This window comes from Helobdella robusta (genome assembly GCF_000326865.2).
Source record: "Helobdella robusta unplaced genomic scaffold HELROscaffold_4, whole genome shotgun sequence".
In the NCBI taxonomy this organism is placed as follows: Eukaryota; Metazoa; Annelida; class Clitellata; order Rhynchobdellida; family Glossiphoniidae; genus Helobdella; species Helobdella robusta.
In genome coordinates this window covers 1,007,628-1,021,357 of record NW_008704902.1, presented here as the reverse complement: position 1 = coordinate 1,021,357, position 13,730 = coordinate 1,007,628, and the positions used below count along the sequence as shown (strand labels likewise).

Genomic DNA, 13,730 nt, shown 5'->3' with positions numbered 1-13,730 from the left:
AATATAAGTTTTTAACCATTTTTACGATGAATTTCAGTTAATTATTAGGTTTATTTAACTCATACACGAAATTAGTGTACATGCTTAAAACAGAAATGCTTTCTTCGGAAATTCGTATCTCCATAATCAGAGTTAATTTTCGTGTTGTTCATGTCTTTATATAATTTACTGTTACTTTGTTCATATATTGATAAAAATTTTTTACGAGAATCTCTTTGCCTGTCTTCTCGGTAAAGTCGATTTCAAATTTTATGAGATGGAAGAACGCCCGTGACCCTTTGTTAAATATTCATAATGGGATGTTTTTGTTTAATTAAAAATGATTCTGCAGTTTGTAGTCCTTGCTTGTTATTTTTATAATGTAGAACTTCAACATTGCTATCAAGGGTGCCACTACTGGGTTTGTATTGTGTTTGTCTTTCAGGTGGTTTTCAATCTGGCACAATCATCACCGTAATTTTTATCTTAGCCATCGCCATCATCATCATCTTTACCATCACCACCACCATCATCTTCACCATCATCATCTTCATCATCATCATTATAATCAGAGGTGCAGGTGCAACATTTAGACTTTGAAGTAAAAAAAAACACTTTGAACGTAATTTTCTAAACAACGTAGTAGTTCAAACAAGATGGTGGTGGCGGTGGTGGCGTGAAAAATGATGATAATGACGAAAATAATGATGACGATGATGACAGTGATGATGTCATTAAAGAGAGAGAGACTGCGATGACGATGATAACGAGTCATAATGATAACAACGAAGATGACGATGACAACATCAAGATGATAATGTAGATCGCACGGTTGGTGCTGACGATTAGCGAATTACTAAAAATAGATCAGTGATGATTACGAAGTTGATGACTAATTTTTGTCGTGACAATAAGAAATACGATTAGGATGGCAGACTTGACAAAACTTATGCCAATGACGTCTTAGCTACAATGATGATGACGTGATGAAGAGGAGGATGATGAGGATAAACCTGACAATTTTTCATTACACACATTTTCACTACACAAATGCAAACACACACGCACATCACACACACACACACACACACACACAATGATAGAGATAATGAAGTTAGTGATGGTGATGATGATGACGATGTAGTACACAGAGTGGGTGATAATGGAAAAAAAATCAACCCATAAAAACTAGGCTTATTCGCTAATGACATCATACCCAATCGCAATTCTCCATTCAGCTGACGTCATAACCAATTACATTCATCCTTTCATGTTACGTCATCTCCCTGCATTAAAACATCCGTCTGATACTGGGACGTAAATAATACTTTTTCTTTTTGCAGCGATTTTTATTTTGCAATTTTTTTTATATACGGAATGTTTTGTTGAATTTTGAATTCCTGAAAACTGAAAAAACGAGTGATTTATTTTTCGTAGGTTAAATACCGAAACTCAAAAAACGATTAAACAAAATTAGTTAGTCAAATTAAGTTATAAATAAATTAAATTAAGTTAATCAATGATAAAACATTTATTTAGTATTTGTTTATTTATTAATTTTATTTATTTGTATATTAATTTAATGAAAAATTTAAATTGAATAAAATAAAAAAATCAAACTTGTGAAAAAAATTCATGCAGGTTTGATTTTAACAAAAAAACAGGCAGCTTCCTAAATCATTTTTCACTTTTTAGCGCTAACTAAAAATTATTTGATTCCCGCCATAATTTTGATTTTTTCGAAGTAGGGATGGGTGATTTATATTGTAAAAAATCGATAATAAATTCAAAAAAACTTTTACGTGAATTATAGCACATGCGTGTGTCGTTGTTTTTGTCTGGTAACCATGCTACTTATACCATTGCAAAAATATTATTCATTTTTAATCATTTTCACCGGTCATCATCATCTTCTTCATCATCGTCAGCATCACCATCATCATGATTTAATCGTCGTAACCATCGTTGTCGTCATCATTGCCTAATATCATCACAATCATCATCGTCCTCATCGCAATCATTATCATCATCACAATCATCCCCATCATACTTACCACAAAACCGCCCACAGATCTGCTCGACTACTGCCTCTACGAGACCTTCGTAGCCACCTGTCCGAGGGATCACGTGATCGTTATGACGTCAGCGAAGTACGGACGAATCAGAAGCGGCCGTTGTGCCATTGGTAGTGACGATCTCGGGTGTTTCGTGGACGTGATGAGCGAGATGGGGTGGTGGTGTGGTGGCAAGAGTGGGTGCAGTGTGCAGGTGAGGAACCTTCTGGATCTGCATCCCTGTGGAAAGGATTATGTTTCCTACCTGCAGGCTAGCTACGTCTGCATTCCTGGTCAGTTATCGTTCGTTGGCGGTGAAGATGACCACGATGATGAAGATGATGGTGGTAGTGGTGGTGACGATGATGAGGATGATTGTGATGGTTGTGATGATGATGATGATAGTGGTGATGTTAATGGTGATGGTGATATTGATATTTGTTTCAATTTCAAATACTGTCAAACAATTATTGAATGCACTTTCTTATTATCTCGGTTATCAACCGTTTAACCCATTAACACTTAAATGCTGCTAAATTATCACCACCATCCATCCATACAATCGTCATAATTATCACTTTCATTATCATCCTCATTAAAAAATTTTCATCATCAATATCATCATTATCTTCGCTGACACAGCCATCAGTTACTTTCATTCATAATCACCATTGGTATCATTATATTAATAACTGTTAAAAAAAAGGTATTTGTAGTAGCATTATCTTTATAAACATCATCATCATCATCATTATCATCATCATCATCGTCATCGTCATCATCATCACCATAATCTCAACTATCATCATCATCGTCATCGTCATCATCGTCATCATCATCATCACCAACAACATCATCATCATCATTATAATCTTAACTATCATCATCATCGTCATCGTCGTCAGGACGTTCAATTGAATTTCGTGCCTTACATATGAGCGCGAAAGATTTGACGATACGTGAAGACAATGTTTGGTTTGATGTCTGTCTTTATATTTGTGTTTATGCATGTATATCTAATTTATATTTGTATTCATGCCTGTGTTTATTTCCATTGTTTATATGCGTGCGTTATAAATGCATTTACTGTCCTGGTTTATGTATGTGTGTTTTGTTTGCAATGTCTTGTCTGTTGTTGTTGTTTTCGCGGTTGTTGTTTGCGCGGTTGTTGTTGTTTGCGCGCGTTGTTTTTTACGTAGTGGCTATAATTTAGTTGTTTTGCCCGTGGTTATGTTTTGTTTAAATAATTTGAATGAATTTGTTGGTGAAATGTGTGCTATAGTGTTAATTACGTTGTTAATTTTTGGAAAATATGTTTTTGAATTCCGTTGGGATACGGTCATGATCATTATATTTCGAAAATTTTTTGAAAGTTTTTATGAATTGAGAAAGAATTAAATTTTTTTGCTAAATGGACATAGAAAAAATTAGTAAGAAAAAAATGTTAACGAACAAGAAGGTTGTTAAAAAAAGTATGCGCCATGAACTGTAAAAAGCATTTTGCAATTACACCAAGTGCACCAAGTGTTATTGTAAAAAATAATATACCAAAATAATTCCAAACTTGAAAAATAATTGAATTTTTTGTATTTTCTTCCATGTCCTAATGACGTCAGACTTGACCGCACACAACTCGCCAACAATTGATACTCCAAACTCCACACAACATTCCTTATCATATAATTAGTTGTTCTCGTGAAATTTTTCGTAGAACAAAACAATTTTGAATTTGAAGTGTGTCCATTGTTAGACGGGGGGTCCCACAAATTTTCTATTATTTCAATTTTCATAATTTCTTCTTTATAATTATTAAATTTGTACGTAATTGTAATATATATCATTATGAATTCCGAAAAAATTAAAAGATCTTCAACGGAATATTTAATCAACTTACGCGTTTAGTTATTTTTTAGATATACTAAATTTTGCAATAAGCCAGATAAGAAATTAAAAGCTAGGCGTTGACTAGCTAATTGGGTGTTTATTTAATGTAGTACACCAGGAAGGAAGCCAGCGATATAATATATAAGCGTGCTTATTATTTCAACATTCGAAGCCTGAAAGAAGTTAGTTATTGTATTCCATGGTCATTCGTCAGCAGGAGTATCACTATTTGTGAAAATTATTTTTTATCAGTTGGTGACCACTGCACGGCGCTAAATATGCTCCATTCTATAAATTTGTATGTGTGTGTGTGTATGTGTGTGTAGTGTATGTATGTATGTATGTATGTATGTATGTATGTATGTATGTATGCGTGTGTGTGTGTGAATGAAAAAATATGAAAAGTAGATGAGATGTGTGTGCGTTTGCACGCATGTGCATGGTTTTATGTTCATTTAATTACATTTACTGCGTCTACATACATATATACAATTTAATTTTATTGCAGAAATCATGGTTGAAGTTTTTTTTCCACGAAAATTATCCTTCAAGCATTTTATAATCCCATCTATGACATCCAACTTCATCGTTTGAACGTGGCCGACAATCACGCGGAAGTACTGCTTTTGTTTCTGTTTTGTTAACGATGGCTTATTTAAAAAAAATTAGCGATAGAACGAATGAAGCGGAGCCATTTAAAAGAAAGAAGCATGGAGCAACGAAAAATGAAATAACTCGATACCTTTCGTGAATGAAAGAGGAACGCAAAGCAACGTGCCACTTGGTGGTGGTGGTGGCTGGTGGTGGCTGGTGGTGGCTGGTGGTGGCTGGGGGTGTGAGTGGCGACGAACAAAAGATGGATTAGGCGCTTAATGCATTTTACAATAAATAAACAATAGTCCAACACATCAATCAATATGTTGCTCGTTTCTACAACTGAACAGTATGAGGTGCATTAGACAACGAACAGACATTGAAAATAAATACGCTGTAAAAACGCAAAGTATGAACGTCACTGTAATGCAATGAATATAAATAGAATGAGATATTCAGAGTAAGCCAACATCGAGCAAACATTAACACGGCGAATAAATGGAATGTTAAGGAACAGTTACAACTTTTCTGAATGATTCACAGGGCATTCGTCAATTAGGTGAAAATTACGAAAATTAATATTACGACGACAAATGCAACAAAATCAAATAATTAATAAATAATATTAAAACACATCAAACAAAATTAACTCACTAATGCTCTTGAAAAAATTTTCTACAAAAAAACTACATATTTGATATAAAACATTTAAAAAATAAAATAAATTTTAAAAAACTCCGATTCGGATTCAAAACACTTTTCACATTATTTCACATACATCGAGAAAGTAACCACAAATATTGAAACGTAAACAAGCAATGGAAATACATGATAGAAACTAATGAGGCGATCGTATAACTTTCAAAAAGAGTGATAATGGTAAACATTTTAATAAAGAATATTAGGCGAACTGCAATGATGTACATGGAGAAGAAAATTTAATAAGAACGCCTAATAAAGAATGATGAATGAATGCTTTCTACGCATGGACACAACTGGTCGAGGAGAGTGAGATACATTCACCCCATCTCTTCATAAACAACATTAATGGAAATAATTATGACACATAAACAGCCAAGAATAATAAATTTAGTCAATGCAAACGAACGTGAATAAACTTTTAATAAAAAACAAGTTTCAATAAACAACATTAGACTTGCAAACGTTAACAACTTAATAGACAGCGGCCAGACGGACATGTTAATAAAATCAAAAGACTTACAACAACACAAAACATTAACAACAACAACATAAACAACAACAAACAACAACACACTACACAACAACACAAAACTGTACCGCGTGGGCTACGCTCATTTAAACAATAACTACCACATTTCATAAACAACGATAATATGCCACTAAAAAACCTATCCGAAAAGCTCACAAATTTATTGCTTAATTAGCGCAACGTAATATTTACGTGTGATCATCATCATAATCATCATCAAGCCGTCATCATTATCATCATCCAACCATCATCATCATCTTCATTGCCATTACGATTTTTAAATTAGTATCATAATTATCATCAATGTGATCATCAATCGTTTTCGTCATGCCGTCATGATATCATATTCACCATTTTACTAATTCTAGTCATCTCGATCAAAATTACAACAACCTAACTCGTCGTAATTCAACTCATTCTCATTTGAGTTCAATTTTTGCGGTGGTTGCACCAACATTTTTTCATCATCATTTTCTTCAACGTTTAATTGGTTGCTGTTTTTATTTTATGAGCGTCATCGGTTTATCATTATGCTACCATTGCTGGTATCACCATTGCTGGTATCACCATTGCTGGTATCACCATTGCTGGTATCACCATTGCTGGTATCACCATTGCTGGTATCACCATTGCTGGTATCACCATTTCTGGTATCACCATTGCTGGTATCACCATTGCTACCTGCTTGCCGTATGCATCTTCACTACCCCGTAACATCATCAGCAAACTTCAAATGTCTACAAGTTTTAAATGTCTACAAATTAGGTGAAATAAAATGATTGTGATATAAATTTGTTCTTTGGTACTTTTTAATTGTTGATATGTTGAAATATTTCAATGAAAAATAATTAATTTATTTTCACATTTACAAATGTTTTTTTCAATATAAAGTTTCCTTGATGCATGTGAATATTTTTTAATCTTTTAATATGCTCTGCATTTGCAAGACAGTCTGACATTTTAGATTAACGTTTAGATTGATGCTTAGATTATGTCAATACTAACTCCACTCACTTATGCAAATCAGTCACGTGTACGGGCACACACAAACATACATTCAAACAAATATACAAACAAATATACAAACAAGTAAACAAACATACAAACAAAAAAAACAAACGCAAACCAACAATTATTCAAAAACAAAAAACTATACAAAATACCACATCATCATGTGGATAAAGAATGTATATGTATTCTACAAACAACGTTCAGCATTCGTGATACCCCATGTTCCTCCGTATTATTAACATACTGTCAATAGAAGAGAAGACGGTAAATACAAATGTTTGTATATCATTTGTATAATTATACAAACGCGCAAACAGAATTTATTTCAATGCAATTAGTTTTGTTTGAGAAGACGTGGTCTTCAAACATTGGCCTTGCATTGCATCTCTTACTACAGATTAATATCATCTCGTTTGTCCAATTGTAAATATTAACGTTGTTACACCGTATCAAATATCAGATATACAGATAAAACAGACATTTTGGTTGTTATCAATTTTTTTATGATATCATTAAAATTAATTATCATTTACAAACTGATGGAACGTGAAGTTATTTCGCTGATGCTATATAACCAACTTCGAATTGTGTTTTCTTTTGTCGTTTCAATTTATGAGCATGTCTGTCAAATAATTCTCTCTATAAAATAATAACGAATAATGCGTTTATAGAAAAGAATAATGTAAATTTACTTTGTGAAATAATATGAAAAAATTGCCGTTAGAAAAATTTGTAAAATTCTAAAAAACAGTGAACGTTGAGTGAAAAAAAAAACATGCATCTTGTTTCAGTCTGTTGTTGCGCTCCCAATGCATGTTCACATCCACAAACACGCCAACAACACAGCACAATGGCATTTAGAACTTTAAAGACATTCCCGTACTATAATGGTAGGTGCAAACAACTACAAAATACGGAGACGGACACACAGAAACGCACACGGAATCAAACATACGCACGCAAACAAACAGTGCAAGGAAGAACTATATTTTATGAACCCACGCTCGTGGATTACGCACGACTATGAAGAAATAAACAAGGAAGATATGCCTTGATTGTGTGTGTGTGTGTGTATTTGTTTGTGCGCATGTACTTTTGTGTGTGTTTGTGTGGCTGATTGTCTGAGTGTTAATGCGTGCGTGTTCATGATTAAATGATGTGATTGTATTTTGTGACAGTAAGTATGAGTTTGTACGTTCGCATTTATGTGTGATAGTATGTCCACGTGTGTTTGTGTCGGCGTTCTTTAGAATTTGCATGCTTCATTCACTACGCTCAGTTTTCTAAATACATCAGCTCTTAATTATTTCTTTTAATATTCACGCAAAGTCTGCCTCAATCAACGCTTGAAAAGCACGAAACAATTAAATAGATGGATGGATATGCATACATTCAGACCGCCAGACAGACACAAAGCTTGAGACATTGAGGTAAAAAGACAAGCTGAAGGATTGACACAACGGTGACAAGACTGACTGATTGATTGGTGAGGAAGGTAATAATTTTAGACAACCACAGGCATGCAAGTATGAATCATGCGAAAACGGATGAACTCAACAAAAAAAACGTTCGAAAGTTGATTATCTCTGAATATTGTATGAAAAAATATTAAAAATTAAACACATATAAACATACAAACTCGAAGAATAGAAGACAGACAATGATGAGTAAACTTAAAAAATATACATTTGTCCAAGATCAATGCAAAAAATATCACTTATATCACATACACAATTAAAAATACCACCATACAAACATGACTCATAAAACATACAAACATGACTCATAAAACATACAATCATGATACATACACTATACAAACATGATAGATACAAACGACATACAAACATCACTCATACAACATACATAACGCATACAACATACAAACATGACAGATACAACATACAAACATGACAGATACAACATACAAACACGACAAGCAATTTACAGGCACGATACATACAACATACAAACACGACTCATACAACGTATAAACATGATGCCTACAACACACAAACATAATACACATAGCATACAAACATAACAGATGCAACATACAAACATGACAGATACAACATACAAAAATGATACATAAGACATACAAACATGACAAATACAACATACAAACATGACGTAAACAGTGTATATAAACCATCCAACATAAATTTACTTTTAAATGAACAACCACCCACGAGAACATTCAACAATGGAAATGAACTTGTAAAGACAGTCGCTACAACATGAATACAAGCGCAAATAACTCGAATGCGCTCATATATGTATATATATATATATATATTTTTATTTGTGAGTGTGTTTGTGTGTGTGTGTGCGCACGCGGGTATGTGTAAAACATGCAAAAACCAAACCTATGGCCACCAGAACCATAGATAATATGAGACTTGAATATCAATACAAGAAATAATGTTGTGAGACACGCAAGCAAAACTCATATATAAAAGCAAACATCATGCATACAATCTTACACAAATATACAAAAATACCACAACATACAAACACATACAAACATACAAACTCACTCTGCCTCTTTCTCAACGATTTGATTTATGTAACCGGTTGCCACGTTAATTCTTGATATGCCCTATCGTTTTCATACAATACACACGTATATGAAATCAAAACTATACTATGTATATATTAGATACACATACATTTTGCATATATGGATACATATATATATATATATATATATATATATATATATATATATATATATATATATATATTTATGCATATGTATGTTTATATATATATATATATATATATATTTATGCATATGTATGTTTATATATATATATATATATATATATATATATATATAAATATATATATATATATATGAGAGAAGAATTGATCAAGTTATATATCATTGCCGTCCTCTCGTTATTAGGATACTATTATTATTGTTGTTATTGTTGTTGCCTTTATGAATGTTGATATTGCTAATGGTATTATTATTCTCTATGTCGTTGCGATTATCTTTATTTTGTTCTCGGCTTTTATGTTTGTTATTTTGGTTTTTTATCTGCGTTAATATTAGTTGGTTTTTAGAAAGGCTGGCGATCTGTTTTTTTTTTGTTCTCACTTGTTTTATGTAATTTTTACAGTGTTTTCCATTGAAAGTAGTGTTTATGATATGCATTGTTGGTGTAAATCCAAAAATTATATATCGTGGAAGCCCCTTTCATATGAAGGGACCCCCTGCGGCTTGCCCTCCTTCTTTGCACTTGACTATTTTTAATATATTTATTTGTTTTGTAATTTTTTTCTAAAATATTTTTGTAACGTTGATGATGATGATGATAACAATAATGATGACGATGATGTTGATGACGATGACGAGGATGATGATGATGATGATGATGATGATGATGATGATGATGATGATGATGATGATGATAATTCTAAAAATGATGAAACAATTATGATGAAGGTGATGTCTCTTATAACGATAAGGATGATGAGGATAGAGAGGATGATGATGTGGATGGTGATGAAGATGGTGAGGATGATGTTGGATGGTTGGCTGCGGAGAAATGTAATTAAAATTTAAACTGATCTGTTTGTATTTTAGGTGCGGGTGTTTGAGTTTGTAGGTACAAATATGATATAAGTCTATTTGCACGTGTAGGTAGCATATGATATGATTGTTGTACATGCGTGTTTATTATCGTGTTTGTATGTTTATGTACCTTGTGTGTGTGTATGTTTGTATATGTATACAACATACATAATCATGTGTATGTGTATATACTGTATGTTATGTATATTTCCCTATATTATGTTTAGATATATATCCGTCGACACTGTCAACTTGACCGTTTAAAAAAACAATTTTGATGATTTTTATTGATTTATGAAAGTATTTCAATTATTTTTCAAACTATGAATTTGTTGCAATGCCACCTTTCATTTTTAGACGAGATTTTCAAAATTTTAACCTCACGTACACTTCATTTCTCTTTTATTGGCAATATAATATTATGAAATTTTATTAAAACTCAGAGAACTCGTTATGAGAAAACAATTATTAAAAATTAATGCCCTGAATTCAAATAGTTTTTTTACAAAAATTGAGATTTTTTGAAAATTTTGACGTTTTCAAATTTTTGCAAATCAAAAGCTACCTAGAAATGATAAGATGGTTTTACTTTAGATAACTTTCTTAGTCTTGATTAAAATACAAAATTTAATTTAGAGGCATTTTAGATTTTTGAAGCTATAAGTTTTTAAAAAGTCAAAAAACCGGAGCACTCTATTACTTTGGAGACACGTTTAATCACGAAGGACAAAATATTTCATTTTTGTTTTTTATAGAGTCTGTGATCTTTCTAGGGATGCACCGGATTCAGGTTTTTCAAATCCGGCCGGGGCCGGACTTAGCCGGATTTGAAATTCAAAAACCGGCCGGGGCCGGAGCTGAGGCCGGATTTTAGTTACCATTTTACATACGTTAGAAAAAATACTCACATTTACGGTTATCTACATGTTGAACATCAAAAAATAACACCAAACAAATAGTTATTTAATTCAAATATATGAATAAGTTGTGTGATACGCCAAATTCTGTACACAAAGATCAGCTTATAATTTATACATATTTGCATAACCCATGTTAAAGCACAAAGAAAATTGTCCAGCTCACCGCACAATTAGTGATGTTGTAATTATGTGTCATGTATACCTAGCCTAACCTTTAACATACCATGTTCTTAAATTATGTGCTTATGTATCTCTCTCTCTCTCTCTCTCTCTAAATATATATATATATATATTCATAGGAATATGGTTATGGCTTCCAAACGTTTGCACATTTCTGAAATCTTATGGTTTTTTTCCAATAACATTGATAATTTCGATAAAGATAGCTTTAAAGTTTCTGCTGCTGAATTCTATAATAATGAGAAATTAGTTTCTGCAAAAAAGTTTTTGTTGACTGAACTTGAATTGCTAAAAAAGGATAATAAAGATAAAGCTAACTTGAAATTACGAGGAAACTCGAAATTGAACAAAGTAAATGATATTGTTGTTAGTGATATTATTGAAATATTTCAAATGGCTTCAACAAACGATTTATTGCAACAATTGCCGACTTTTGTGATACTAAATCCAAAAAAAATACCTCAAAATGTGTCTAATGAATTATTAGAAATAATAATTAATAATAATAAAATAATGTCCGAAAAAATAAACGAGCTAATTAATATTAATAAGCTATTGTTGTCGCGCGTTGAAGGTAAACATGTAATAGCACCAGCTGATTCAATTGTAGCAGGTCCTAACAATAAAGCAAATATAATTCCAAGTGAGTGTACACTTAATCAAAACACTCTCGATTTAAACCAACATGACTCTAATTTAAATAAAGTGAAGCTTACACATAGAATGGATGGTATGAATCAACATCAACAAACATACAACAAACAATTTAATCTATATAATCAACATTTTCCACCAGTAAACTTTGATAATCCTAATCTCCCATGGGGTGATAAATCGAGTGAGTTAGATGACAGTGGATTTACAGTTGTGCAGCGTCAAGTGAAGCATCCGCGAACACCAACTGAAGTTTCGAAACTGCCTACTTTGCCCAAAGTTATTAAGGGCAAATGTTCTAAAGATAATGAACATATCCAAGCCAATAAAAAGCTCATAAAAAAAGCGGTTTACCACGTTGGAAACTTGAAAAAGTGTAGCAAACAGCGTATAATTGATTTTTTGCTCAAGCACAACGTCAACACTCTGGGCTGCTTTCCGTTATTTAAAAAGTCAGCTGATGTCCTAAACCCACCGAAACCCACAGAAGATTCTGAATCTACTTCATTCAAAATAATTATAAACGTTGATGTCGAGGAGAAATTTTGTGATCCTGAAATCTGGCCGGAAGGCACGTTAATTAGTAGATGGGTGTTTTCGGATCGCCCTCAACAAAACAGTTTGCGCTCGACTGTTGAAAACAGGACAGTTATCGGCGACATTAGTACACTTCCAAGCAAACTCAATGAAAGTGATGATTCTGTTGATAATGTGATCAATACAAATAAACCGAACAATGGATAGCAGAGTCTCCCCATCATCAATGTCCTCATCATCTGATCAACAAACGGTTAGGATATGTGGAAACTTGAATAACGATGAGCAATCATGTAAAGATGAAAAAATGTTACCGAATATTCTTAATTCTTGTGATCCTGATTTTAATTATTCAAACTTTTTCTCAATTAAAAGTAAATATTATTCTACTGAAGAGTTAACCTCAATGAATACAAATGATTTTTCTCTTTTACATTTAAATGTTAGAAGTTTGTCTAACAAAGTTGATGATATTGAAATGATGATTAAGGAGTGTAATATGGATTTCAAAGTAATCGCTTTAACTGAAACATGGCTAAATGATATATCTGCGTCAATAATTCATATTCCTAATTACAACTTTGCTTTCAGAAACAGAAATAACAGAATTGGTGGTGGTGTTGGAATGTTTGTTAAAAACAATTTAAATTATTTTACAAGAGATGATCTTAAAATGAATTGTTTAGATGTTGAAAGTTTAGCCATTGAAATTTTCCAGAAACAGAGGCCTAACATCGTTGTTTGCGTTGTGTATAAACCGCCAAAGTATGATGAAATTCATTTTATAGAGCAGCTAGTTAATCTAATCAATTCTGCTAAAAATTTAAAAGATAAAATGATATACATAACTGGTGATTTCAATGTTAATCTTCTTTCTCAGGATTATGCTGCATTATCTTTTTTGAATAGTATGCTTTCCCTAAATTATGTGCCATTGATAACAAATGCTACCAGGATATCAAATCACTCCTCTACACTTATTGATAACATCTTTTCAAATAATAATATGGTCTATTCTTCTGGTGTTATTTACTCGGATATTTCTGATCATCTCCCCATTTTCTGTATCTCCAACGTCACTGATTTGCAACCTCAAAGGATGT

At 32.4% G+C, this 13,730-nt stretch overlaps 2 protein-coding genes across 2 annotated transcripts; both read left to right on the top strand.

The window, feature by feature from the left end:
- Positions 1-1,795: 1,795 nt before the first annotated feature.
- On the top strand, positions 1,796-5,043 carry HELRODRAFT_162115 (hypothetical protein; the record flags this gene model as incomplete). The annotated part of the gene is made up of 4 exons (XM_009024412.1): positions 1,796-1,820; positions 2,051-2,326; positions 2,939-3,015; positions 4,957-5,043. 4 exons carry the CDS (start codon positions 1,796-1,798, stop codon positions 5,041-5,043), a joined length of 465 nt encoding a protein of 154 aa, XP_009022660.1.
- A 6,906-nt stretch (positions 5,044-11,949) lies between these two features.
- Positions 11,950-12,834, top strand: HELRODRAFT_162114 (hypothetical protein; the record flags this gene model as incomplete). Its single annotated transcript, XM_009024411.1, has 2 exons — positions 11,950-12,079; positions 12,233-12,834. 2 exons carry the CDS (start codon positions 11,950-11,952, stop codon positions 12,832-12,834), a joined length of 732 nt encoding a protein of 243 aa, XP_009022659.1.
- Between the last annotated feature and the right edge of the window lie 896 nt (positions 12,835-13,730).